This window comes from Centroberyx gerrardi, chromosome 11 (assembly GCF_048128805.1).
Source record: "Centroberyx gerrardi isolate f3 chromosome 11, fCenGer3.hap1.cur.20231027, whole genome shotgun sequence".
NCBI classification, from domain to species: Eukaryota; Metazoa; Chordata; class Actinopteri; order Beryciformes; family Berycidae; genus Centroberyx; species Centroberyx gerrardi.
Window position 1 is genome coordinate 14,296,318 of NC_136007.1, and position 25,918 is coordinate 14,322,235.

Genomic DNA, 25,918 nt, shown 5'->3' on the forward strand with positions numbered 1-25,918 from the left:
TCACGAGTGGGGCCCAAAAAATACATTAAACAAAATATACAATTGATCTAAAAGAATGATATACTGCAGGTGCTGTAGAGCAAGATAGCATTATTAATTATGGAGTAAGAGAGTGATGATTTTATTATGATGTTATTACAGTATGAGCACTAAGAGTATGATAGCATTCCAGTTGGCTACCTTGAGGCAGTACTGCTGAGTGGTGACGATGAAGGCTTCCAGACCCAAGGTAGTCTTCCTCAGTTCATCTCTTAGAGCGCTCAGCTGCCTCTCCTGCTGCTCACAGCGTCCCTGTAGCCTCTGAACCTAGAATAGAATAGAATGGAACAGAATAGAATAGAATAGAATAAGACAACCTCCAAGTGGTGCTGCAGGTTGCCTCAACAACTCACCTCCTCCCTCTGCTCCTCCTTTTCCCTCTCCTCTGTTTCCCTCTCCCTCTCCTTCTGCTGAGCCTCCTCTTTTTCCCTCTGCAGGCTCTCCTGCTGTTCCTGCTGCGGCCTGATGGGGGCGACGCGGCGCGGGGAGCCCGGGGGAACCGACCCCCGCACCGCTGCTGCGGGACGCTGCCGAGACTGGACTGTAGGCAGAAAAAACACAGTAGAGTTACAGTAAGAGTTGGAAATGAGTGTGAAGATTCTGGAAACGCTCATGATGACATATGGAAATATTCACAGGCAATATGCAGTGTGTCATTTATTCTGAGATCTAACTAAGACACATCCAGCCCTAATGATGAAATTGATGAGTATTAAATCAGAGGAGATTCGACCTGACCTATTGCTAATGACTGTGTTCACCTGATGGATGATGGTGAGAGCTAATTGAATCCTGGCTACAGAGGAAGCCTTGGGGTAATTCCCACTCTGGTGTTCCTTATGATGGACAATCTAATCTCCTGATGAATGTGATCAGCATCCAGTAATAATTGAGCTGCAGCAGGCAACAGGGTGATATATAGACTTCATTACAGTATAAAATAATAGACAGTGTGAGTGTGTGTATGTGTGCACACACACGTCCCTCTTCATGTGTGTGAATGTGTATTTGTGTGCGTTGGTAAATGAAGCCCATTCTAAGTAAAGGCAGTTGGCTTGCTCTGTTAATGATGGAGGTAATTTAAAGGCCAGACAAACACAACATCTAAAAAAACATTTCTCCTGAGAGAGGGCGACCATTAAGCTGCAGTTGACATACAGGCAGGCAGATTAACCTCTCTATGAGTCACCTTGTCATGTGGTGTGACCACATATAGCCGGGGGACATACACAGCGTCAGTACACAGCATCATTGGTACAGACACATTTCCTGTGGTCTGGTCCAAGCTATATAATTTACTGACTGACGAATGAGCGAGCACGCACTCTCACACTATGACAAAAGCACTGCAGCACCACCATCAGCCTGCCTCAACTATCATTCAAGCCCACTGAAGCATGCGGAGTGGTCTCCATGACAACGTGAGGCTGGGGTTGGGGTGCGGGGTCCCAGGTAATGAGTGAGGGATCGGTTAGAGGGAGGGAGGGATAGGGTGAGGGGAGGGCAAACGGGTAAACGGGAGCAGAGAGAGGTGAGACAAAGAGCTTCAGAGTTTCAGTAAGGATATGAGAGAAGAAGAGGGGGATGGTGGCTGAAGGTTGAGAGGGTTGGAGAGGAGAGGGATGGAGAGATGGAGGAATGTGGATGTGTAAAACCACTTTAGAGAAAAGAGAGATGAACAGGTGTAGACTGACGAGGAACACATACATACACACACACAAACACACACACATACACACATACACACACACATGAATACTTGTACCACACATCCCAAAACAGAGAAATTACTGTCTTCAAGGCATTGAAGAGAAAAAGGAAGGAACTAAACATCAAAAAGGCAAAAAGAGGCAGAAATGTCTTTTCGTGGCATTTATTAATCCACGCTTTGCTCCCAGAAATGTGCAGAAGTGCAAAAAGTGCAAATATCAGCAATTGTTTCGATATTACATCTTCATCAGTGTCTTTGCCTTCAAGGCACACTAGGATTTCCCTTCTTTGGAAAGGACTTCTGGAAGCCTTATGTAAATGATTTCTCCCTCTTTTGCACACACACACACACACACACACACACACACACACCCCTACACACACACACACACACACACACACACACACAGGTTCCAGGAGAAAGGTTAGAGAGAGAATGGCGAATATTTAATGAGTTTAGATGGCTGAGCATGAAGGCAGCATACAGATGATAGGTGATGGAGGGGTAGAGGTGTGGGGGAGTAATGATGTGAGAAACAATGAGAAATGTGTGTGTGTGTGTGGGGGGGGGGGGGGACCGTGTAAAGACGGTCAGGTTGGGTTATTCATGAGGTAAATTTCAGCTTCATTTTCTCTTTGGACATTTAGCTGTCACTCCTTTTCCAGAGCAACTTAAAGTAGAAGCAACACTAGAAAATGTCAATATCTGTAAAGCCCAGTAAAGAACAAGTGCAAGAGACAATACTACACTGCTGAGAAACAGAAAGGAGAAAAATGTTCTTTTGTGTGTGTGTGTGTGTGTGTGTGTGTGTGGGAGGGAATCAGATACAGCAAAGAGCAAGTAAGATGCAGCGAAGATACAACAAAGTGTAAGGATAAACAGTAACAGCACCACTTAAGTGCAAGTAGTGGAGGAGGTTTAAAGGGAGCAGGGAGAGAGGTGTAGCCTGAAGAGATGCATTTCCAGTCTACAAGGAAAGATGGAGAGGCGCTCTGCAATCCTGAATAAGGTGGGAAGACTGAGAGGAAGAAGAGTCTAAACTCCTACTGGGTGCTGAAGAGGGAGAGAATGAAAAGGATGATTTTGAGGAAGGTTGAAGAGCAGGTGGGCCACAGAGAAAATGCATGGAGCCAAAATACGATACGAGTTGCAGTAGTCTAGTCAGGAGAGGACTTTGACTTGAACAAGTAGCTGAGTAAGAAGAAGCTATGATAAACAAATCGACTGGTTGTCTAGGCTCACACTGAGATTCTTGGCATGCTCTGAATTATGGTTCTGGTGATGGTGAGGTCTTGAAATGGGCAGATTTTAAAGGTTGAGATCAGACATCCATGTGAAAATGTCACCCAGGCATGTAGAGATGCACGCCTTAACCTGCGTATCCAGTGGGGGAAATGAAGGTAGAGCTGAGCGTCATCAGCATAGGAGAGCTCGTGAGAGGTGATGACAGTGACAGTGATTTAGTGTTAAGGGAAAAGAAAAGAAGGCCAAGCACTGAGCTCTGTGGAACCTGGGTGGAATGGGTGGGAGTTGAATCATAACAGCACAGACCTAGAGGCGAGGACAAAACCAGTGAGGGTGATCTAGAAAGATCAGGGCAAAGGAGAGGATTGATTGCACCTCTAGGAGTGTGAATGCTTCTGTGACAGGGTGCATGAGACTGTTATGTGAGAGTTAATTAAAAACAGCACCTTAAACCTTAACACTTGCTGATTTGACTGCAGATGGTACACAGCCTGAAGCCAGAAAGGTGTTAATGATGGTGCTCATATGGAATCAGGTTTGGGTTAAAGACAGAAAAGCAGGGGGGGCAGGGAAGATAGGGGAGGGGTTACGGGCTGATGGGCAGGGGATGGGTATGCAATAATGGCTGCAGGGAATGCTTTGAGGATCAAAGTTGCGCCGCCGAAGCAGCGAATGGGTATTATACATGCTTTTTGAATGAGAGCGTGAGAGAGAGAGACTCACCTGGGGACTGGGGTTTGGGGGGAACCACTGCCAGCCTCTTGGGGGAAGAAGGGAGAGAGCGTGTGACCTCTGAACTCCGCTGAAACTCCTTCCTGCCGACTGTCAATCAACAAGGATACAACCAATCAGCCATCTTCAACCAGCAAAACAAAACAATGAGATTCAGATAATGAATGAAAAAGAAAATACAGCAGTAGCACACATCAATGACATACCTCAGTACTATATATCATAATATTTATGTTCATGAAACTTTCTCACACATGCAGACAAAAGCATCAAACCCACTACCATCCCTCCCTGTTGGCTGCTCTCTCTCTCTCCTTTTTTTCCATTTCCATTCCATCTCTTTGTTGATATTTCTCATCTCCTCACTTTTTTTCAATCTTTCTGTTACCCTCGCTCTTTCTCCATCTCCATCTCCCTCTATCTCCCCCCTGCTGCGAAGTATAACTACGTCTCACGGGACACTGGGTCAAAGAGAAGCAGCTCATGTCAGGGGAGTTTTGCCCATCATCACCCCTCTCTCTCTGTGACATTACACCCCTTGCAGCCAAGATACCAACTGCAGGGAATTCAGAATAATTTATAATATTGTTTCTGAGCTCACCAACTTGTCTTCTCTTGTGTGACACATTTAAATCTGTCGCAGAGTGGTGGGGTGAGTGGGTGTAAGGAATGAAGCTGAACTTGAAAACAATGAATGTGAATTGCATTACCCAGGGGCTCAGGATTATGGATGGTGAGATAAAGTGAAGGAAAAAAAAACGGTGTGGAGAAAAACAGAAGATAGTGAGTGAGGAACTGGGTTTCTGGAAGTTAGGAGGCAGGGAGTTGGTTGTGAGGCAGAGAAGAGAGAGAGGCCTTGAAAAGAAACTAATTAGATCGGTAATGGAAAAGAAGCCTCTGATCCTGAACAAATCCCCATATAACCCTTGAGAGATACCGCTGTGTGTGAGTGTGTGTGTGTGTGTGTGTGTGTGCGCGCGCGTGTGTGTGTACCACATTTACATGTGCACTGTACACGTGATTGTGTGTTGAAGCAAACATGGCTCTCAGAGCGACTCATTACCGTTAACTGAACCCCAGACAGTCCAGATCACCTCCACAAACACACCCACCCCATCCACACATACACACACACACACACACACACACACACACACTCACACTTATGGCCCCTCTTCTTTGCCCCCCCATCCACTTTCCTCCCCCCGTCACAAACACCCAGAGGGACTCTCTTCCTAACACTCGTACTCTCTACCTTCCCTCCTTTTCTATTCATTCTAACCCCCAGTGGCTTTCCACCATCCCATTTATCCCTCTTAACTACACACCACTTACTCCCTGGCTTCTTTTCCTAAACCCATTCCCTTTCTGACCCCCCTCTACCTACGGGCCCCTCTTATGCCTGGTTCATGCTTCATGTGGAAATGAACGCGCTGGAGTGCGGTCCCGTCCCGTCTAACCACCCGTGTTCACCACCTGAAATTTGAAACAGCGTGGACGGCACCACAGTTATCAAGATGTGGCTCCATCGAGGATTGGCTGAACGAAGAGGAACCTGTGTTTTTGGGGGTTTTTTTTTCTTGTTGGGGGATTTGGATAGCTGAATTTTCCTACTTCGTTGACCTGATGCACCAGCTAAACTTGAGTTTGAGCGTAAGTTTAAGGTATAAAGTCTAAAGGTATGTTGAAACTCAATAGTTTGACATAAAAGCTGTCTTTTTTTTAGTTGCATCACGGAGACTTAAGGTACAGCTTAACTAGTAGGGCGTAAAGGAATCACTAACCAAAACACTGTTGCAGACAGTGATGTGTTTTTTCACCTTCTGTGGCCAATAACGTGTAAGCCAAAATCAATTTATCATGCCCCAATTAACAGTAGCCTAAGTTAATATTACCTAACCTACATGATAGTGGGAGAAAAAGATGATAAATCAAGCTAATTTAGCATCAACAAATGATAACAAATAGATACATTATCAGTTGAAGTATTAGGATTATTTTGTAGTTTGTCTCCCATACCCACTACAATCACAGAAGTAAGTCTATGTATACAACTATGTAATTAATAAAGACAACAACAGTGACATCAAGTGGCGTAAATGTTGATTTTAACAGGGCAAAATGTTAAAATTGTAATTTGGTTCTTCATCTACCAAGGTAAACCGCTCTGTATTTGTACCTTCAGGTCCTCCAATAAGCTTTCCCATATATCAAATTGATGCATCTTGTCAACCGCTATTTTTTTTTTTTTTAAAGACTTTGTGGAAGTACTGGTGCAACAGGCTGCTGGAGTTTTCAGGCACGTGGTCACATGAAACCATGAGATGCATAAATATCAAGGTATGCAGATGGCATGTGCAAATGGAACAGGCCTCAGGACCCAATGAAGCCACAGTCCTGTTCCTCTCTACCATGACAAAACCCTCCTGTACTGCCTCACTCTTACCCTTCACTCTTTGGCTTATAGATGAACCACCTCTCTGAAACTGTCTGTTTCTGACAGGTTATGTAGCCTACTGTATATGTATGTGTGGAAGTGTATTATGCAAGGGAGTGAGGTTGTGTATGCATATGCGTGCGTGTGTGTGTGAGTGTGTGTGTGTGTGTGTGTGTGTGTGTCCCAGGCCACTGCTTGCTGTGGGATCCCTGCACAGGAGGCTTTCTCTGAAGCTTTCTGGGGCTCAGCAGGACAGCAGTGTCAGTCGACTGATAACACCGGGAACAAGTGTATGTGTATGTGTGTGTGTGTGTGCGCGTGTGTGTGTGTGTGTGTGTGTCAGTGTGTGCATGCATGAGCGTCTGTACTGTAGGAGTGAGAGAGACGTAAAACCAAAAAATGTTACTATCTGTAGTAGTGGCTGTGCCCGACTTGCACATTGACAGGGACTCCAGTATTTCTTTATCAATAATTTAGAGCACATATAAAATCTGCTCAGGTCTTCAGCCAGACAGAGTGAGAGAAGTTTTCTCACAGCCACTACACTGTCTGCATACCTGATCCACAGAAAAAAAAATAAAAAATAGAGACAATATTGGGAGACCTATGTCTGCAGTGTTTTGCTCTATGGAAAATAATTCAGACTATGATATTTGCTATAGTTATTATATGTTACTATAGCAACAAATTTGATTAACAAATTAGATTATTGATCTGACAAGATATTTGTATAACAGTTACCTCATCTAGCATGTGTGATTGTTAGTCTGACTGTGACAGGCGGTTTCCACCTCTCCTACTACTTTAAAGCTACAAAGGGTATTTTTAAGCTCTTTAATCATTGTATTTTATAATACAAACCTTATCTCATGAGGATATATCATTATTATACCACTAGTGTGGTTGCATAATATCTCTGCTTTCCAGGGCATGAGAAAATGCAGCCATCATGGGCAGGGGTACATTGGAATCAATGGGCAAAAAAATGCTAAAAATGTAAACTTCACTTACAGTAGAAAGCTTCTAAGCATGAGTTGGTAATAGAACCCGGGTCACCAGAGTTAAAATCCTTTCTCTCTTGTGTGTCTCAATAAAACAATACAAATACTGTGTGGACCAAGCAGCCAAAACCACAGGTGAATTTTGAAGCCAATTAGGAAGTGGCTGAAAACTGCAATTCCTCCAACGTCCGCTAGGAGCCGGCTCCAAAAAGACTCCAAACCTGACCCAACTCCATGCAAGTCAATGGGACCACAACCCAACTTCTCACTCAAAATATAAAGTCAATACATTTTTTTGACAAGAGGTTATGGACTCAGTAGCTAATTTCACTCCTTCTAATGTGTGTCCATATGGCGATTCTCAAAATAATTGCGTCATTAACGGGATATAACGGTTACAAAACGGGGTTGTTTTCCTAGTGATTGACAGGTCGCCTGTCCAGTGATCAGAGGTGGTAGAAGTACACAAATTCCTTACTCAAGTAAAAGTGCAAATACTCATCTAAAAATATACTCTGGTAGAAGTTGAAGTACCATTTCAAATCCTTTACTCAAGTCAAAGTATAAAAGTACATGGTCTTAAATTAACTTAAAGTATAAAAGTAAAAGTCGTTCTCTAAAAAAAGTCATTTCTAATGTTCTAAACTGGTTCTGTGTTGAGCGTTCCTCTGAATCTCAGATGAGAAAGAGTCTGCAGCTCAGATCACAAACGTTAATTCTAGCAGCTGAATTCACTATGTTCATTTTCTCTCTTGTTGCTTCTCTCTTCTTCGTGTTGCGTGTCGCTTTGCTGAACAAGCAGCCAATCTCATTTGGCTCTTGATCAGCTGCTTCGGGGACGGAAGCTGTCTGATGCACAAAATATTTTTTTTTTAGAAAATCAGTTGACGATTTCCCGAGAGTAACGAGTCTGTTTTGGAAATGTAGTGAGTAGAAAGTACAGATTTTTCTTTTGAAATGTAGTGAGTAAAAGTAAAAAGTCTTAAGTGAAAGAAAAACTTGAGTAAAGTACAGATACTTGAAAATCCTACTTAAGTACAGTAATGAAGTATTTTTACTTTGTTACATCCCACCTCTGCCAGTGATCGACAGGTCGCCGATTACGGGCCAATACTAGGCGGCGCTGCGGCTCTGCGGACAACCCTCGGCTTCGCTGCACTGGCTCCAAAAAATGTCAACATGGCGGCAGTCGTAAACCCAATCTTTTGGCTTCAAAACGGCCCTTCAGAGACCTATGGGTGACGTCACACTCACTACGTCCATCTTTTTTTACAGTCTATGGTGTGGACTGATCATCTCCTTAAAAAAAAGTCTGTTTTTGCCACAGAACTTGAATGGACTGGCCACTGTTTGCCATGGCCACTGTTTGCCATGGTAATTTGGCTAGTACACCATAAAATGGCGACTATGGAATTTTAAGGGTTAGTTGCTATGGTGACAACACAAGTCTTGGTCATTAAGGCCTTAAAGTCTGTCACACTACTTGCTTGATAACTGTGCAGATGAGTCTGTTAGCAAACTGTCAAAACTCAACTTAAAATCTAACGTTAGCGACAAGGCTAACATAGCTTTATCAAAGACTGTACTTCTCTCTATAGCTCTTCTAGTCAAAATATTAGCATATTAGCATAATCAAACCAGGTACGTTTAACTTCATGTAGCCCCTTAATATAAACTAATGTAGCTTAGCCTACCTTTAGTGGAGAAGAAAAGTTAGCATGTGCTAACTTCAAACAGCTAACGGACATCGGCTGAAACAGATTAATTCAACTATAACCACTTCTACTGACTGCACAGATGTCAAACTTTTGAGTTACTTAAAAAGACAGCAGAAACTGGTAAAAGACGACCACCTAGTGGTGCATGACTGACAACTCCATTCAGCTGCAATGCATTTTCCACTGCTTTGGTTAATTCTTGCTGTAAAACGTCTCGCCTCACCGACTTGCCGTAAGTCGGTTTATACAGAAGCTAGCCCAACAGTACACATCAAAATGGCCGCCACTCTGGCCTTTCAGGAACGTTGATTTTAATGGGAAAGACCGTTCTATCCATTCAAGTTCTGTGCCTTTTGCCTGCAAATCCTACGATACACATTTGACAAAACTTCTTTATCTTTCAGTTGAAGCCAGACAAAAATTGCCAATAAATTGTACTTTATTCTTTTGTAAGAACCTGCACTGACCTCCAGGAGAGTTTCTTGGCTGGGCGGGCAGGTAGCGTCGGGGCAGGGCCGGGGTGGAGGGCGGCTGCAGGCTGCTGCTGCGGCAGGGTGGCCCTCTCTGCTGCTCTGCTGACGGAGGGGTGGTGGTCACCCTGTGGAGGGGGGGCTCCTCGCTCACACTCAGACCTGGAACACACAACGAAGCACACAAAATTAGATGATTCATTTAAACAACAGTAGGTTAAAATGTTTTCAATTATAGTAGGTGTACATGTAATAGAGATGGGACGATATATATTGAAATTCAATATATCACAAAATAAAAATGTGACAATATGTATCGTGGGGCAGAAAAATGAATCGTGATATTAGCTCCATTTTATTCTGCTGTAATCACAAATGAGACGGCTTGCCCATCACAGTTTCACAAGCTCTCCATCCAAATTATATTATTTGCACTTTGTAATGACATTTTTATAGTGTTGTTTACATTCTTGCAAGCCAATGCCATTGCTACAAAGATTCGTGGCACAGAAATAAACATAATTCTGCTTATAACTTTTATTTATTACATCGTATCGTGGTTGTATTGAATCGTGAACCCCATACTGTGTATTGAATCGTATCGTGAGATAAGCATATCGTGCCATTCCTAGTATGTAATGTACTGATTACTGAATACACTGGTACACAATACACAATGAGCATCTTTTTGATCCTCTTCGAAGTGAGCACCCTGTCTGAATGTCTTCTCTCTTTCCTATCTCTCTTGATTGCTGTCTCTCTCTCACATACACACACATCAGTTTTACTCTGTAAACTGAAATAGGGCTGTCTGATCTCTGGATCCAGTTTCATTGGCCTGGAAAATAGCCTGTAACCTCTGGGCCGGCTACTGCTGCTCTCAATCTTCTCTTTGTTAACCTGGAGCGCTTTACACACATTCTGTACACACACACACACACACGCACACACACACAGTCTGTTGCACATGTTTACACCAGAACACTCTCACACTTCCACATGAATTTCCACTTGAACAGACACACAGGAAAGTACTATAGACCACCTCCACCCCCACCCCACACAGACACACGCACACACACACACACACACACACACACTGATCATTACTCATTTTGCCCTATAGTGCAGCCGTAATCTATCAAATTACTACGGGCCGGTTTACACACTCACACACACACTCACACACACTATATCCTCCTTATCTCTCCCTCTCCAATCAATAGTAACACAACAGATCGCTTTCACTTCTCCGCCTTGTTCAATACATGTGAACAGCACGAATAAACTAACATAAAGCTGCTCATAAACAGCCATTGAGATGGTGATTAATCCATGCAGTATTAACTGAAGCACAACCTGCATCTCTCCCCACCTTGAAAGATCTGTGGATTTTCAAAGAAATGTGATGGCTGAGTAAACAGCTGCTGTGAAGAATGAGATATCAAGGGTTTCTTTTGGCCTGCATTGTCTTATGTTAGTGCCAACTCCCTCAAGCCCCCAGGATTAGGGCGGTGCTCTGCAGGAGGCCACGTCTGATAGGCTGACAGACGGAGGAGCGGCTCTCCCATTGGTGGAGGGCTGGACTGTGTCTGTGAGCAGTGGATTCTGTTATTATGTGGAATTGGGTTAGCTGCTAAGAGAAAATTCAACCCCCCCATGCACCACGCAGACGCACACACACACACACACACACACACACACACACACACAGACACACACACAAGTAACTGTTAATTCTCCTTTCCCCCCTCCAACTTTTTACTGCATTGTGTTGTGCTGTGGATAGTGAGTAGGAAGTTGGTTTGTCATCGACTGGTTAAGCCCCCTAAGGTGCAGCATGTGCACCCACTGCAGAATTGAGCAGAGCATGAATTGATAGTCAATTGTTTTTTAATGAATTTCTTATCATGATGTATTATTCATTTTCATGCAAGCCTTGTCAGTGCTCTGTCACTTGGCCGAGCATGTTTGATCATCGTTAAAAAGGGGAAGAAAATTGAAAGAGGAGGAGGGTGGATGTAGATATATAACACACAGAGGCAGAACAGAAAGACGGAGACTGTAAGGAGACCCGAGCAGGACTGGCATGGACAATACGTGGTTGATTCCAAAATATCCAGCTAATCTACTTTTGGAAGTAGAGATAGATTCATTCTAAAATGAACTCCAGGAATATGAAAACACACATCCATGCAGAACAACACTGAAAGAAACATCCATCTTAACAAGTCATTTAGTCTCATATTCAACCTTCGAATCATATTTTTCTTAAAACAAGAGAAACCTTTCTGCCAATGAGGTGAGATAATGTGTCAATATCTAAAAACAAGTCAGAAAAAGGCGGATCACTGCACTGGAAAATGAAACTTGATTCTACTAAATTCTTCTAACAAGTTGATTTGCATTGGAAACAAGTGAAATTATCTCACCCCACTGGCAGTTTTCTTCACTTGTTTTAAGAAAATTATGATTTCAGGACTAAACGACTCGTTAAGATGGAGATTCTTTGCTGTGAAAATGACTAATGCACTCATTCTTGGGTGCATGTACACACACGTACACACACACACACACACACACACACACACACACACACAATATACAGAGAAAACATGACAAATAAGATCACATTTTCAGCTGCCAAAATTTTATCTATGCCTCCCTATTAAGAGCTTAAAATGAAAATTCACACCTGCTCACATTTGAATGGTAAGGAAGACAAATGCAGAGTTACTGTGCATAAATCAACATGCTTACATAAGTATGAGGATGCATGTATGTATGGATGAGCTCCCACTCCTGCGTGTGCCTGTGCCGCTTGCATTTTCTACATCACCTTGCCGGTGATACATGCAGTAGCATTTCATCTGGCACCTTAGTGAGGGTAGTGGTCACAGCGTTCCTCTGGGAGTTGATTGGCAAGGTTGTTTACAGTATTTTCCTCCTCATTAACCAGTCAAGGGCATGGGCAGTGTGTCCAGGCCAGATATGATCTTGAATATAACATTACTGTCTGCTACTGAAGTCTACAATTACTGCTGTCAACATTCGCTGTGTAAAATCAAATTCAATTGTTTCTGACCTTTTGAATTGAAGGGGGAGAGCCTTCCTCTAAACACTTAACAAATCAGATTTCTATGGATTAATGGTGCGGTGAAAATCTAAAAATACGAGAAAAAAAAAAATCTTTGGTGTCAGCTTTTCAACAACCCCAAACGTTCTGACGTGCGCCTCATCAGCTGAGACGACACAGATCGATCGATCGGTCGGTTGATATGAACAGTGGATCTGTTCATCGGCCATAGGTCAGGCATGTGGTATCTATGAACGGACTCCCAATGCACACGGCAGGGAGGTGGAGAAGGAGAGTAAAGGACGAAGCGGGGGGAGTCGGGGAGATATCCAGCAACAGACAGGGGGGAACGCCGTGCATGATAAAGGCAGACTGTGATTCAGGGGCTTGGAGCGGCAGAGGGAAAAGGGGTGTATTTCATTAACGGGTAAAAGCAAGGTGATACGCATCGCTGATTGGCAAAGTGCCAGCCGATGATGGATAGCAGAGCGCGGGGAGGATGGGAGGAGAGAGGAAGGAAGAGACTGAGGCTGTATGGAATCGCCCATAAATGAGGAAGCAAACAAAAAACGAGCTAAAATAGATGGTGCAGAGATAGAGCCAATGACAAGCTTAGCACATTCTCGTGAAAAACACCAAAGAAATTGAACGGGGGCAGTGAGCGAGGGGGGGGGGGGGGGGGGGGGAGATGAGGACAAAAGAGAAGCTAGTAAATGCTAGTGTTTCATAGCAGAACTAATGCCGAAAGAATAACGCTGACTCTCCCATCTCTGCCCTGATCCCTCCTCCACTGAACAGATATAAAAAACAACAACAAGATCAAATAGAGCCGTTCATTAGGCTCAGTGCGCATTCTCAGAGGTTTCTGTTGGCTGGGAACGGATGGGAATGTAACCAACCTGACTACACTGGTCCAGGTTTGATTTCACAGTGAGAGCTAAATTCAGACCCTTGGAGTTCAACTGGAGTCTTTAATAGGCCTGGGTGAAAAGAGAGTCCTTCATTTGACTGCAGCAGGAGCCGCTCTGCGCGCTGCCTTCAGCTAAATCAGCACATTCACATTCTGGGAATGAAACTCTCCTGTCCCTAAAGGAATTGATTATGTTCATAGCAATCCTTGTAGCTGACATACAGCAGCAGCAGCAGCACGCACACACAGGTGCACACACACACACACACACACATATACGTATACATCCATTGGTGAATTGAGACCAGGTTGTAGTGCTGACATGCCGTAGAAATAGCTCTTATTCTTCAAAAACCTGGCTACTGGGAAACGAGTAAACACTTTGAATTTGATGTCAGCTTTAAAGAAAAAAAAAACAAACTACCAGCTACCTCCCTTCTTCCCCAGTCCTACACTAAAAAAAAGTCATTTAATCTAGTATTGAGTCTTAAAATTGTATTTTTCTTAACAGAAATGAAGAATCCGCCAAGAGATAATTTCACTTGTTTCCAATGCCTTGAATCAACTGCCATTTTCTTGATACTACTGGTGTAATATCTGCTTTATTCCATGTTTTGACTTTATTTCCATATATTGACACTTGTTTCTAGACATTTCCAACAAGTGTGCTTGGATACAACATGGAAAGTGAAACTGCATTGTGAACAACTGAAATGATCTCACCCCATTTGCAGAATGTTTCACTTGTTTTAAGAAAAATAATATTTATATATTTATAATTCAGTCAGGGGATATACAGAACAAAAGATATAGCTTCAGTCAGCACTGTTGAATAAAGAAAGACAGTGTGTGTAATTTAGCTTGAAGATTGTATTCATCAGAGCCAGTGATTTGTTCTGCTTATTAATCGTTGCTTCCTAACTGTCACTCCTCTGAAGCAGGCTCAAAATGACTGTCACTCTTCATCCACCAATGAAAAAAATATTATGGGATGCTGTATTCCTCATTAGTCACTGACAGACTAAACTACTAACAGTTCAATGTGCTTCTTTTTCTGAGATGTTTGATATAATTGCAGTTATTTTTACACACATGGAAAAAACACCAGCAACATGCTGCCAAACTTTATCTCTCCAAGCAGACTTGATAACAAATATTATTTAGTGTTTGTTTTAACTGTTTGGCAAGACAGATGGGTGGGATTTGTCACAATCAGCATGTCTATATAATGCCAGGAAGTTTAAACAATTTGAAAGTCTATTGTATCTACTGTTATGGGATGGATAACTTATCTGACATTATCTGAATACGATAAACCTCACTCATCTGGTGCATAGTTTCAAACATTTTTTTAATTAATTGTGTCGCAAGTTTCATGTCAATCTGACTTATGGTGTAGTTAGGCCCTTTCAACGTTTAAAGGTGTGACCTTAATTATAGCGCCTCCATCAGGGAAATCAGTGTAATGTTTTTAAACTCCAGAACAAAGTGGCAAAATGCATCATCCCTACAAGTTTCATCAAAATGTGGACCAGTGCTGTGTGAGATATCACGTTTGATTTAAAATTTTTGATAAATTCTTTAATTACAGAGCCCCAATTAGGCCAATTGGTGTAAAAGCTGGAACACATTCCAAGTTTCAGCAAAATCAGACACCCCTCTCCCACACACACACACACACACACACACACACGCACATAAACACACACACGCACGCACGCACACACATAAACAGACACACACACACACACACATGCACACATGCACGCACACACACATTTCATTGCAGACAAATTCTTTCCAAATGAGACCATTTGGAAAGGACTGTCCCTAAGCCGACACACTTTTTCTTTCTAGTCTAGATCCTCAGAGAGAGACATAAGGGTAAAGGTACAGGTTGTGTGTGTGTGTGTGTGTGTGTGTGTGTGTAGAAGCACACAGAAGCAGTTTTTTCCTATATCACTCCCTATCAACAGTCTGATATACTACAGCAGATATTATCATCACACTGAGATATTGGAACTACCTCATGCACTTGACCCTCTATCAGACATGATGTGCACTGTGGAAGTGACAGGGAAACTATGTCAGAGTTAACTGGAATAAAGCAACATAATAATTCCAAAAACTTCATAAGAGCTGACAGGGAATACAAACTGTGCATAACTGTGCACTTTGACTTATTATCTCCTCCAGGCAACAAAAAGAGGTCTGCACATGCACGTCAGATGATACACACACACACACACACACACACACACATCGCAGTCTTGCCCTACATACTCAGGGGATGAAAAGTAGACAATGTGCGTGCATGGGGATGTGTGTGAAAGTCAAGGTTAACGCTGCATACATAAAGCACAAAGTAATGGCCCTGCAGAGACAGAGCGAGGCTGCAAAAGCAGGCAGAGTGAGAGATAGATTAGATGATAACACTGGAGCTGACAGCAGCAGCCAATAGGCCTCCTGTCCTCTGTCAGGAGCCAGATGTCAGGAGATTAAAGGTGCAGTTCAACCAGAAGGAAATGTTAATGTTCCTCCTTGTATGGTCGAGCAGAGGCTGACGCTCCTCCATTGTAGATCAGCATTTTACGGAAATCGGTCATGTGCCATCTTGAATAATGAAATCGGAGGGATCTGTTCAGTTCAATTTGAGTGAATCAGAGACTGTTTTTTGCCTCATTTTACAAGTTTTATTCTGGGACCCATAGAATAATCTCAAAAAGAGGCCCGGAGATAATGCCTTTCTCTGGCTGGAGATCCAGTAATGCCTTCGGCTGCTGAATCTGCCGGGCACAGCAGTAAAATACCCCAAACAAGAAAAGGCTTAGGACAAGGAGAAAAGTTGTGAGAGGATTAGACCAGATCACTGCCAGTCTGCCAAGCTTTGACTGAAAGGAGGAGAGAACGAGAAAAGGACAATCAGGCGGAGATTTGGGTTTGAGAGGGTTTGAGGGACGGGGCGGCATGGTGGCGAAGCGAGGAAGGTGACCGTCCTTCAACCAGACGCAAAACACTGAATCCCGACCAGTTTGAGGGGCGTTGTTCTGTAGCTGACTCTGACCTCTGACCTCCCTGTGGAGGATGGCAAACACACAGACGATTTCTTCCTCAGGAATCAATAGCTTATCACAAAAAAACAGCGTCAGGTGTCAGGCAAAATGAATGGTTGTTGATCTGTGGCCTTCAGTCTAGAGTATAGAGTATGGAACAATTGAGAATAAAGATTTAGATATCTGTGATACCAGAGAGCATAAATGTTTTGAACGTTTATGGAGGTTGATGAAGAATATTTTATTCCAATCTGCTAAACACACACACACACACACACACACACACACACACGTGCATGCACACAAACACACGCACATACAGTAGCACACCCTATCTATATCCTATTTGAAGTATATCAGTTTGCAAGATAGCATTCACTCTCCATTTGAAAAAGGGATGAGGGACAGAAATAGCAAAAGAAAACAAAAACAAAGGAACAAAGGGGAATTTTCATGACTATAATCTCCCTACACTAGCTGATGGCAAGTCACTTTTCAGGGAAGTGCTATCATAACATAAGGTGGGAACAAATACAAGGGAACAAATACAACATAAGGTGCCAAACATCTGCTCTGAATAATACAGCTTTATCAGTGTCATGCCTTGACATAATGGTTTGGTTAAATCCTCATTTTGCATCAAACCAGCAGGGTAACTGTTGCAGCACAATGTACACAGCATTATTGATGAAGCTCTCTTGTGATGCTGCCCTGAGAGGGATATTTACAGAAGTTATTTGCTTGTTTTGAAGCAGAAGACAGGGTGTTGGACTAAACCAAAGTGGAAAAAAAGAGGAGAGATGAAAACAGTGAGAGGGAAAAAAGGAAACGCTAGCTGGCTGTCAACAGGATGAAAAAAAATCTTCACGCTTTAATAAGGAAAACACGCGGACTGAGAGAAAGTGTTAGGTGTAGAAAAAGTAGGAGAGAGCGAGCACATGCCTCCTGTGGAGAGAGGAGTAATTTATTGCCAATGCAGACGCTAATGAGGCTCGCCCAGTGGGAGAGAGGAGGAGGAGGAATGGGGCTTCTATCCTGCAAATGGTTCAAAGACAGAGGAGAAGAGAGGAAACGAGGGGAAAAGACAACCAAGTGTTTTCTTTTCCTGTGATAGAGATTAAGATTATTCTTAACCTTAATGGAATGTCTTAACAATTTAATATTAACATATTATGAAATGTCTTAACACACTCTTTCTACACTGCAAAAAAATCTTAATCTTAACAAGTCATTTAGTCTGTTATTGAGTCCTAAAATCATAATTTTCTTAAAATAAGTGAAAAAATCTGACAATGGGATTAGATAATTTCACCTGTTTCCAATACAAATCAACTTGTTTCAAGAATTCTGTAGAATCAAGTGTCATTTTCTTGATAGCAGTGCAGTGACTTTGCCTTATTCTGACTTGTTTCAAGATACTGACACTCATTTCTAGAGAATTCCTGAAACAAGTGAAACTGCATTGGAAACAAATGTTATCTCACCGCATTGGCTTTCTCTCTTGGTTTAAGAAAAATAAGCTAAATATGAGACAAAATGACTTGTTAAGATGGACTTTGGAAGGAATGAGTGGCACATAACAGACAATCAAATGAGGGCTAGGATTCCCCAAACGTCTTCTCCATCACCTAAATGATATTGCGTAGGATTATGGTCTATGGGTTTTGAAATACAGCAGTTTCTCTTGTCAAATTGCTGAGCACATGTTGTTTTGACTGTTGTTAACATTATCCTGCACCTCCCAAAATCTCACAGCTCCCATATAGCATTGTTTACTGCACTATAATTAGTATCTTGTAGCTGAGAGTGACTTGAATAGCAGGTGACTCGGGGATGAGCATGTACCTGCTCACCTGATTCAGTGCGCCTATCTCAGCATTCCCGTTGTTTTCGTCAGTCTGGAGCATCAGTTAAGCCCATAAACAGTGATTAACAAGCAGGTGGATGAAATACGCCGGGCGTTTATCAGTTAATGAACAGGCCCACTCAGCCCATCCACACTGTCACAGCTCTAATGCTTCAGTAAGCCCCTGCCATGTTTTTTTTCTCTCCTCACCCGCAGAACGGCAGCCTTATCTAATTGGCCCATCTAATTTGCTGCTCTACTAGTGTGTGTGTGTGTGTCTGTGTATGCGTTTGTGTATGTGTGTGTGTGCACATGCACCATAGAAACCATCTGTTCACAGTGAGCTAGCATGAGTCACAAGCCAGATCTGAGCCATGGCATCTGGGGTATGACATCCATCCTCCTGCCCGCCAACCTCTCCATGCCTCTCTCTCTCTCTCTCCTCTCCTCTCCATTTCCTTTCTCTTTTCACATTCGACACCAGCCTTTCCTTCTCTCCCCTTCCTCTCTGCCTCATTCAATTTCCTTTTATCGCTGAATCTCCCTTCAGTTTTTCCTCTTCAGCTGCCTCCTTAATTTTCCCCCACGCCCATTCAGTTCGCACCATTATTTCATTATCGCCCAAAGAGAGGACAGACAGACGCGATAACAGTCTGTTTGTTTTGGTGATCGAGTTTCTATCACTGAGTCAGTGTGGCTCAAAGGCGCAGGCTTCATTAGCCTCCGCTCTCTGGATTCACCTCCCAGCTCTGTAATAGAGTCTGTCAATCACAGTGGAATTAGCAGCGTATCCCCCATGTATCTTGCATGCATAGATGCACTCTCTCTCTCTCATACACACACACACACACACGCACACACTTAGGTGCACATCCCTGGAACACCTTCATGGATGTTAGTGATAGGAGGAGGATTGGGTCAGGGAGGATTGGGTTAATGGCTAATCAATGTCATATAGAGAGACCTATAGCGCCCCAGACAGCACACACACACACACACACACACACACACACACACACACACACACACACACGCCGATGTGCACATACATAGGTAGGCGCATGCACACACACACCCATGCAGACATGTGCACACATGCAATGAGAATCAATTAAGGCCATACCAGGTTGGCTCAAAGTCACCTTCCTTACCCACTGTGTGTGTGTGTGTGTGTGTGTGTGTTTGTGTTTAAATTTCATCCTGTCCATGATGACTACTGTATGTCTCCTGTATGTATAATTTGATTATTTCATTATATTCTATTATATTCCATAATGCTCATGCAGTTGCTGTTGAACCATGCATGTGCAATTTATAGCATTATTCTCTGAAACCCCCAAAATATTATTCCTTTTTCTCTGCCTCTCCCCTCTCTTCTTACCCCCTACATAACACAGACACACAAATGCACGTGCACGCACACACACACACACGCACACAACCCATTGATCAGAGTGAGGTTGACGAGCTACGACAGTGGGGAGCTAAAACTCCGGGGATCTTCCTCTAACCCACTTTACCGCAGCCTGGCAATCCCTTCCTGCTCATCGCTCTATTCCTTAATGATTTCTCCTATCCACATCATCCAGAGCCCTAATGGAGTCCGCTTTGCTTGCTGATCAATGGGGAAAACGTGCAACTGAGCCTGGTTTTTCTTCTCTCTGTTACGGAAGGAGGTGCTGGGTTGCAGCGTCTCCCCTGACATCCTTGATGGAAGGTTGTGTGAGAGCTCATCTGTCAATCTGTCTGTGCTTTGATCTGAGCTGGAGCGCTGTGAGACGGGGCAAAGATCCCCACGTGGTACAGCAAAGACAGGTAGGAGCACACACAAGTTCACGAAACACACCCACCTACACTCACACATACATGTGTAAGTACATAAATGCACACAGTTATACACACACACACACACACACAAACATGCAACATACTGAGCTCCTAAACACTCACAGAGTAAGAGACAGAGGAAATCAGAAACTGGAAAGAAGTCAGATGAATAATGAACTAAAATAACCCTTCAGAGAGAGGGAGAGAGAGAGAGAGAGAGAGAGAGGTGAACCAATGTGATGATGGCAAAATCGTATGGCTTCTCTTAATTCGATGGGATCTTGTATTACAATTACATCTGTGTTAGAAGGTTTTTTTATTTCTTTGATTTGATGGGGGGCCTGTAGGCATGTGGCCTGATTAGGTTACCTCATCGCACTTATGTTTTACTGTGATGTTGTATGAAGTTTGACTTATTTATATTTGTTTACTGTATGAAGTTATTGTATACTTGTTTTTCTTTGATTTGATGGGGGAGTTTTGCAGACATGGAGCCTGCTAATGATACCCTATTATGTATATGTATGTTAGTATATATAAGTTATTTTGATTTGGGCTTGTTATTTGTAAATATGTCCCTTATATGTAAATATGAATATATTTTTGATAATAAAAAAATGATGGCAAAAAACAGAGATCACAAGTTAACAGTGTTACCTACTGTATGTCTGACATGTTTACCATTCCTATGACTGCTTCATTTACTTTTCTGTCCTCTCAGTGTTACTTCACAGCTCAGTATTTCACCATCTTGCTGGGAATCAAAATATCAGTCGAGAAATGGGTCGTTTTGCATATTTCCTTGGGCTACAAAAGGATTTCAAAATGCAATTATTTTGGTGAAACTGACACAGTATTTAAAATTCAAATAAGGGGAAAGATCGAACTTTAAACAAAATATCAGCCCCTTTTTGTCATCCGGGCTAAATTACCTCTGGGGCAAAAACTCAACATTGCGTATCACGCATTATCCAAACATCCTTGTTAAACTGCAGTAAGGGGCTTTGAACATTGGCTTCCTTTCAGAATCATTCTGATTTTTTTGCTTTAGTGGCTGATTGATATCAGGCCCCTTTAATTCATGGTAATGGGATTTTAGGTTGTGGGGTGAAGGATCTCTTAACATAATGAAGAACAGTAGTTCATTAATGGATGGCATGTCCAGAGGTTTCAAAAGAAATCATCACCTTCTGGCAACCACACACTGAAAACATACAGAGAGTTCACTTTACAGTTGAGTTTCCCCAAATTCCCCATAGGAAAATGAGACAACAGACAGCACACTCCCTATTGGTTAAGCCTGTTCTACTGCTCACACAGTAAGAGAGACAGAGAGAGATCAACAGTTATGCCCAGCGTAGTCTGGAAGGTCAAATGGAGCGCAGGAGTTCAAATGCCTCACAGCTAAAGGTCACAAGCACCACACAGAGTCAAAGCCTGAAGTAAACCATACTCCCCTATCCCCTCCTCTCTCTCTCTCTCTCTCTCTCTCTCTATCTCACACACACACACACATGGAAAAGAACATCAAAGGGCCTTGATCTTTTGCCTCTCATGTCGATCCTGCACGCTTGATTCCATTTTGGTCACAACTTGCTCTGAGGTGCAGCGGCTCAACAGCAGTAAGGGAACATTCTGCTTTAGGCAATACTTTTAAAACTGCCTGTCTTTACTGTTCTGTTGGCAGGCGTATCTATCTGTGTATGTGTGTATGTGTGTGTGTATCTGTATGTGTATGTGTATGTTTATGTGTACAGTACGTGTATGTGTATGTGTGTCTTTTTGCCTATAAGTGCAATATTTGTCATAGTAACATGATCAAAATGTAAATGGACATTCAAACAAGTTTCTACATCATAAAATACTGCAATAAAGCTGCACAGAAACATTGCAAGCCGCTTTAATAGGCAATAATGTAACATGCAAGAGATTAGATTAATATTAGTGACATATTTTGCTCAATATCTTGCTCAATATCCTGCTCAGAAACATTACGAAGGGACACATGGCTGTTGATGGACACATTAGCTGTTGCAGAGATTGAAGTTGTGAACTTTTGGTTATAGGAGGGTCTCCATTTTAACCAGATAGAGTAGCAGAGACTCTGCTCCTGCAGATTATCCCTGATCCCTTGTCACTGATTCATGATATTGATATTCTCAGATTATTTTTTAGAAAAGTGCTATACAAAAAAATCATTATGCAGAGGAGAGCGAGGGGGATAAATTCAATACTGAGGATTCTGCCTAGTGTGTATTTTATTTCGTTCTGACAACAAACCACATCAAAAATATAAAACTATAGAAGGCGCTCCCGAAGTACATGGACAGTGACCCATTGATGTTTTGGTTCCATAATCTTATTAATCTGGATTTGAAATGACTATGAGGTTAAAGAACAGACTGTCAGCTTTCATTTCCAGCCATATCAGAGTGTTAAAGCAGTATTTGGAAAGATTACGGTAATGGTAATTTTTCATATCTAGTCAAAAATCCTTACTGTGCAATTACTTCTAGCGGTCTGCAATTCATAACCATTGACGGAGTCATGATTTCTTACAGTCAGGTTCTGCTAGACTCATCACTTTTTCTTTCCTACAATTATAATTTACTGCTGGCCCATTCATCAAACACATCTCTAGCCATCTGTCTGTCTGTCTGTCTCCTTATTTATTTAATTAGAAGGATAATGCCTCTTTTCCAATCTGCCAGGCCAATGAATTGATTCTAAAATGGTTCTGTTTGTACAAACACACACACACACACACACACACACACACACACACACACACACACACACACCCACGCACATGCCAACACTTTTGGTCAATATTTAGAACACAATTAGAGCACTGCTCATTGATTAAAGTCCTTCTACCACGAGTGTTTCCTAATGAGAGAGAGGACATTGGAGGAAAGGAACATTTTCAACAAAATAAAATGATGACAGCAATGTGTAAGCCTGTATGAGACAAACAGATGATAATCCCATTACCATAGCTATTTATAAAGCTATTCAAAAATGAAAACCTTCTCATTTCTGCGCCTTCTTTTTTTAGTCTTTCCCCTCTACCACTTCTCTTCTTTTTAGCTCCGAGCATAAGCAGGCTCTGTTCTGGACACCCATGGGGGTCCTCCTTCCCCCATTTCACAGTTGCTTGAATAGGTGGCACCCCCACATTGCCACCCACTTTTTTGTTCATTTGCTACCAATGGGAAAACAGGGGAAACAGGGCTGAAAAAAGTAAAAAGGGGGGGGGGGACGAGGGAAAGGAGTGATGACATAACAGGGGTGCTGACGTGCGTGAGAGCGGAGGTGCCGACGTCAACTGTAACCGGGAGAAGAAGAGCAAGCATTACCTATGTAGGTCACATTAAAAACACATGCAGCTACCACATATTCAGCCAGCCGACCAGCCAGCCTGCCAAGCAGCATTGAAGGCACAGTTGTGAGTGCACTCACAGTTCTCCGAGACTGAGAAAATAAAGCTATCCACAGGGTTCCGTCAACAGCATTAAAAAGTAAAACGTAACTCCGCTCATCCAGACTGAGTTAGCACAGGCCCAGATGAGAGTCCTAATAAAATACTGATTGGACTAGTTTGGGAAATGATGAGAAAAGGCAATTATTCTGTGTTATTTTGACATACTTTTAAGACAGAGAAAGGCCTGGTTACAAGCTCTTAAAGGGGAAACCACTAAATGTCATCATCTGCTGTGCCTTGGAACATGTGAGCATGTGAATCAGTGAATTATCATTGTTGCAGTAAATTGTAGTAAATTGTATTACTTTTTCTACTTTTCCTTTACCCAGAAATGAGAGTCTATCCTGCCTCCTTATCTGTGATGTCACACCAAGTTCAAACAAGGCAAGGAGGTCACCCATCACGAATGATGCAGCCCCCCTTAGGCCAATCAGTAACAAGTATGTCACCTTGTTTTGACCTATAGTCTTAATAATAATCATTTCAATTATCTCATTTTAGCACCCCCTCCCTCGGGTCAATCGTTTGTGACGCATGTACGAACAAATGAATGATGTATGTGTTGCCCCTTTGGTCCAGTCAGTGTAATTTTGAAAATGGCAACACGCAGTGGGGAGATGCATCATTCATCTAAGTCTCATCAAAATCCAATCAGCAGTGTCTGAGAGATCATGTGCGATGGACAGATGAATGAACAAATGGAAGGAGACCGATTCATAGTCCTCCCTCCAGTTTTATTCCAGGGGATAATGAAGGACAAGTTGATTTTCACAGTATTGAAAGGAATTTCTCAGGGTGCGTGTATATTTTCAGGTTCAGATTGCTTCAGATCATCACCCCAAAACAGCGCATTAGGGTGTAAAAGCACAAACAAAGTCAGTCTCCCATTCATTGTCAAAAGAACAGCACCAGGCTGAACATCTTGGTAACAACACAGATTAGACTTTTGGTTCCCTGCTTTCTGAGTTGCTCGTGTTTCTATATAATGATTGATCTGTGTGGGAAGAGAGGAATAATAGATGTCAATACCTAAATTAAGCCTATATCTAAAGTTCTAAAACTATCTTCTGTCTAATGATATGACCAAATAGTGCGCTGATAACATGAATGCTTACAAAACAGATGGTGTTCCTAAACAGAAGACAATGAGAATGGCCAAGTTTATTGCCTGTCTAGGTCATGAAAGAATTGCCCCTTATATTGCATGCCAGTGTGCCTCAGAAAATGTGTTTTGCTAAACTGCAATTCTAAATTTGAGTAAAGACACTATACCTATTATGGAAGCTTGTGTATAAAAATACACTGTGAAGAATAAATCTTAAGGAGGGTGGAGCTCAGGAGAGAAAGCAAACTGCATCATAATGAATGTGGGAAACATGGGGTGGGGGCTGTTTATGCAAACTATGGTCATGAGGGGAATACATAGAAGAAGGTAATAAAAACAGTATGTACAGTAGATGATGATGGGGTAGTCATGGTGTAGTCATAGTACACTACCAGTCAAAGGTTTGGACACACCTGATTGAAAGTACTATGTTTTTCCTTATCTTAAAGCCATTTTGATCTAAAGGCTTATGCTTAAATGCTTGAAAATTGTTTCTTAGACAAATATAAATAGTGAAGTTGATGCCTGTATGAATTTCTTTCCAAAGCCTTTGCCTTTCCATTAAGGCAAAGTGGCTGCTTTAAAGAATCTAAAATATAAGATATGACAGTTTTGATTTGTTTAACTTTTTTGTGTGTTATTTCACAGTTTTGATGTCTTTTATTATTTTAAAATGTGGAAAATTGTAAAAAAAAAAAAGAAAAGAAAAATGTGGTGTGTCCAAACTTTTGACTGGCAGTGTAACTGTGTGCGAAGTTATCAGACAGAGATAAACAGACAGAGATAGCGACGTATTGTGAACAAAGAGAGGAGGACAAAAAATATGTGTAATACAAAAGAACGGGTGTTAAGCAGTGACTCACGGTGGGTCGTCCTGCAGGGGTCGCTCTGCGTGCTGTCAGCAGAGTGGGCCGAGGAGACCGAGGACACGCTGGAGCTCCTGACGAAGCCAAAGGCTGCCAGGCGGCCCGGGGGGAGGCGGCTGGAGCTGAAGCCCGGGGGGCGCAGGCCTGACTGGGACTGGCTCGCTTTGGGGAGCAGGGACCTGGAGGCCGCGGCTTGGGGCTGGGCTGCCGCTGTAGCCGGGGCAGGAGGAGGAGCGGGAGCAGGAGCGGTGAAAACCTGGTCCTCTGTTGGAAGAGCAGAGAATGAAGAGGGATTTGGAGGTTTTTTATCTGACAATAATGCAAAAAGTTTTTACCAGAGTATATCTTTAGATGAGTATTTGCACTTTTACTTGAGTAAGGAACTTGTGTACTTCTAC

General features: G+C 42.6%; 1 protein-coding gene across 1 annotated transcript in view; it reads right to left on the minus strand.

Annotated features, from left to right (window-relative positions):
• Positions 1-25,918, minus strand: part of mtus2a (microtubule associated tumor suppressor candidate 2a) — a 38,534-nt gene that overhangs the window by 4,354 nt on the left and 8,262 nt on the right. Inside the window, exons 3-7 of the mRNA XM_078286728.1 lie at positions 25,528-25,759; positions 9,341-9,519; positions 3,719-3,810; positions 393-580; positions 181-306 (exon numbers count right to left, since the gene is read on the minus strand). Coding sequence (XP_078142854.1) covers positions 181-306; positions 393-580; positions 3,719-3,810; positions 9,341-9,519; positions 25,528-25,759 — 817 coding nt within the window. The remainder of the gene's footprint in view (positions 1-180; positions 307-392; positions 581-3,718; positions 3,811-9,340; positions 9,520-25,527; positions 25,760-25,918) is intronic.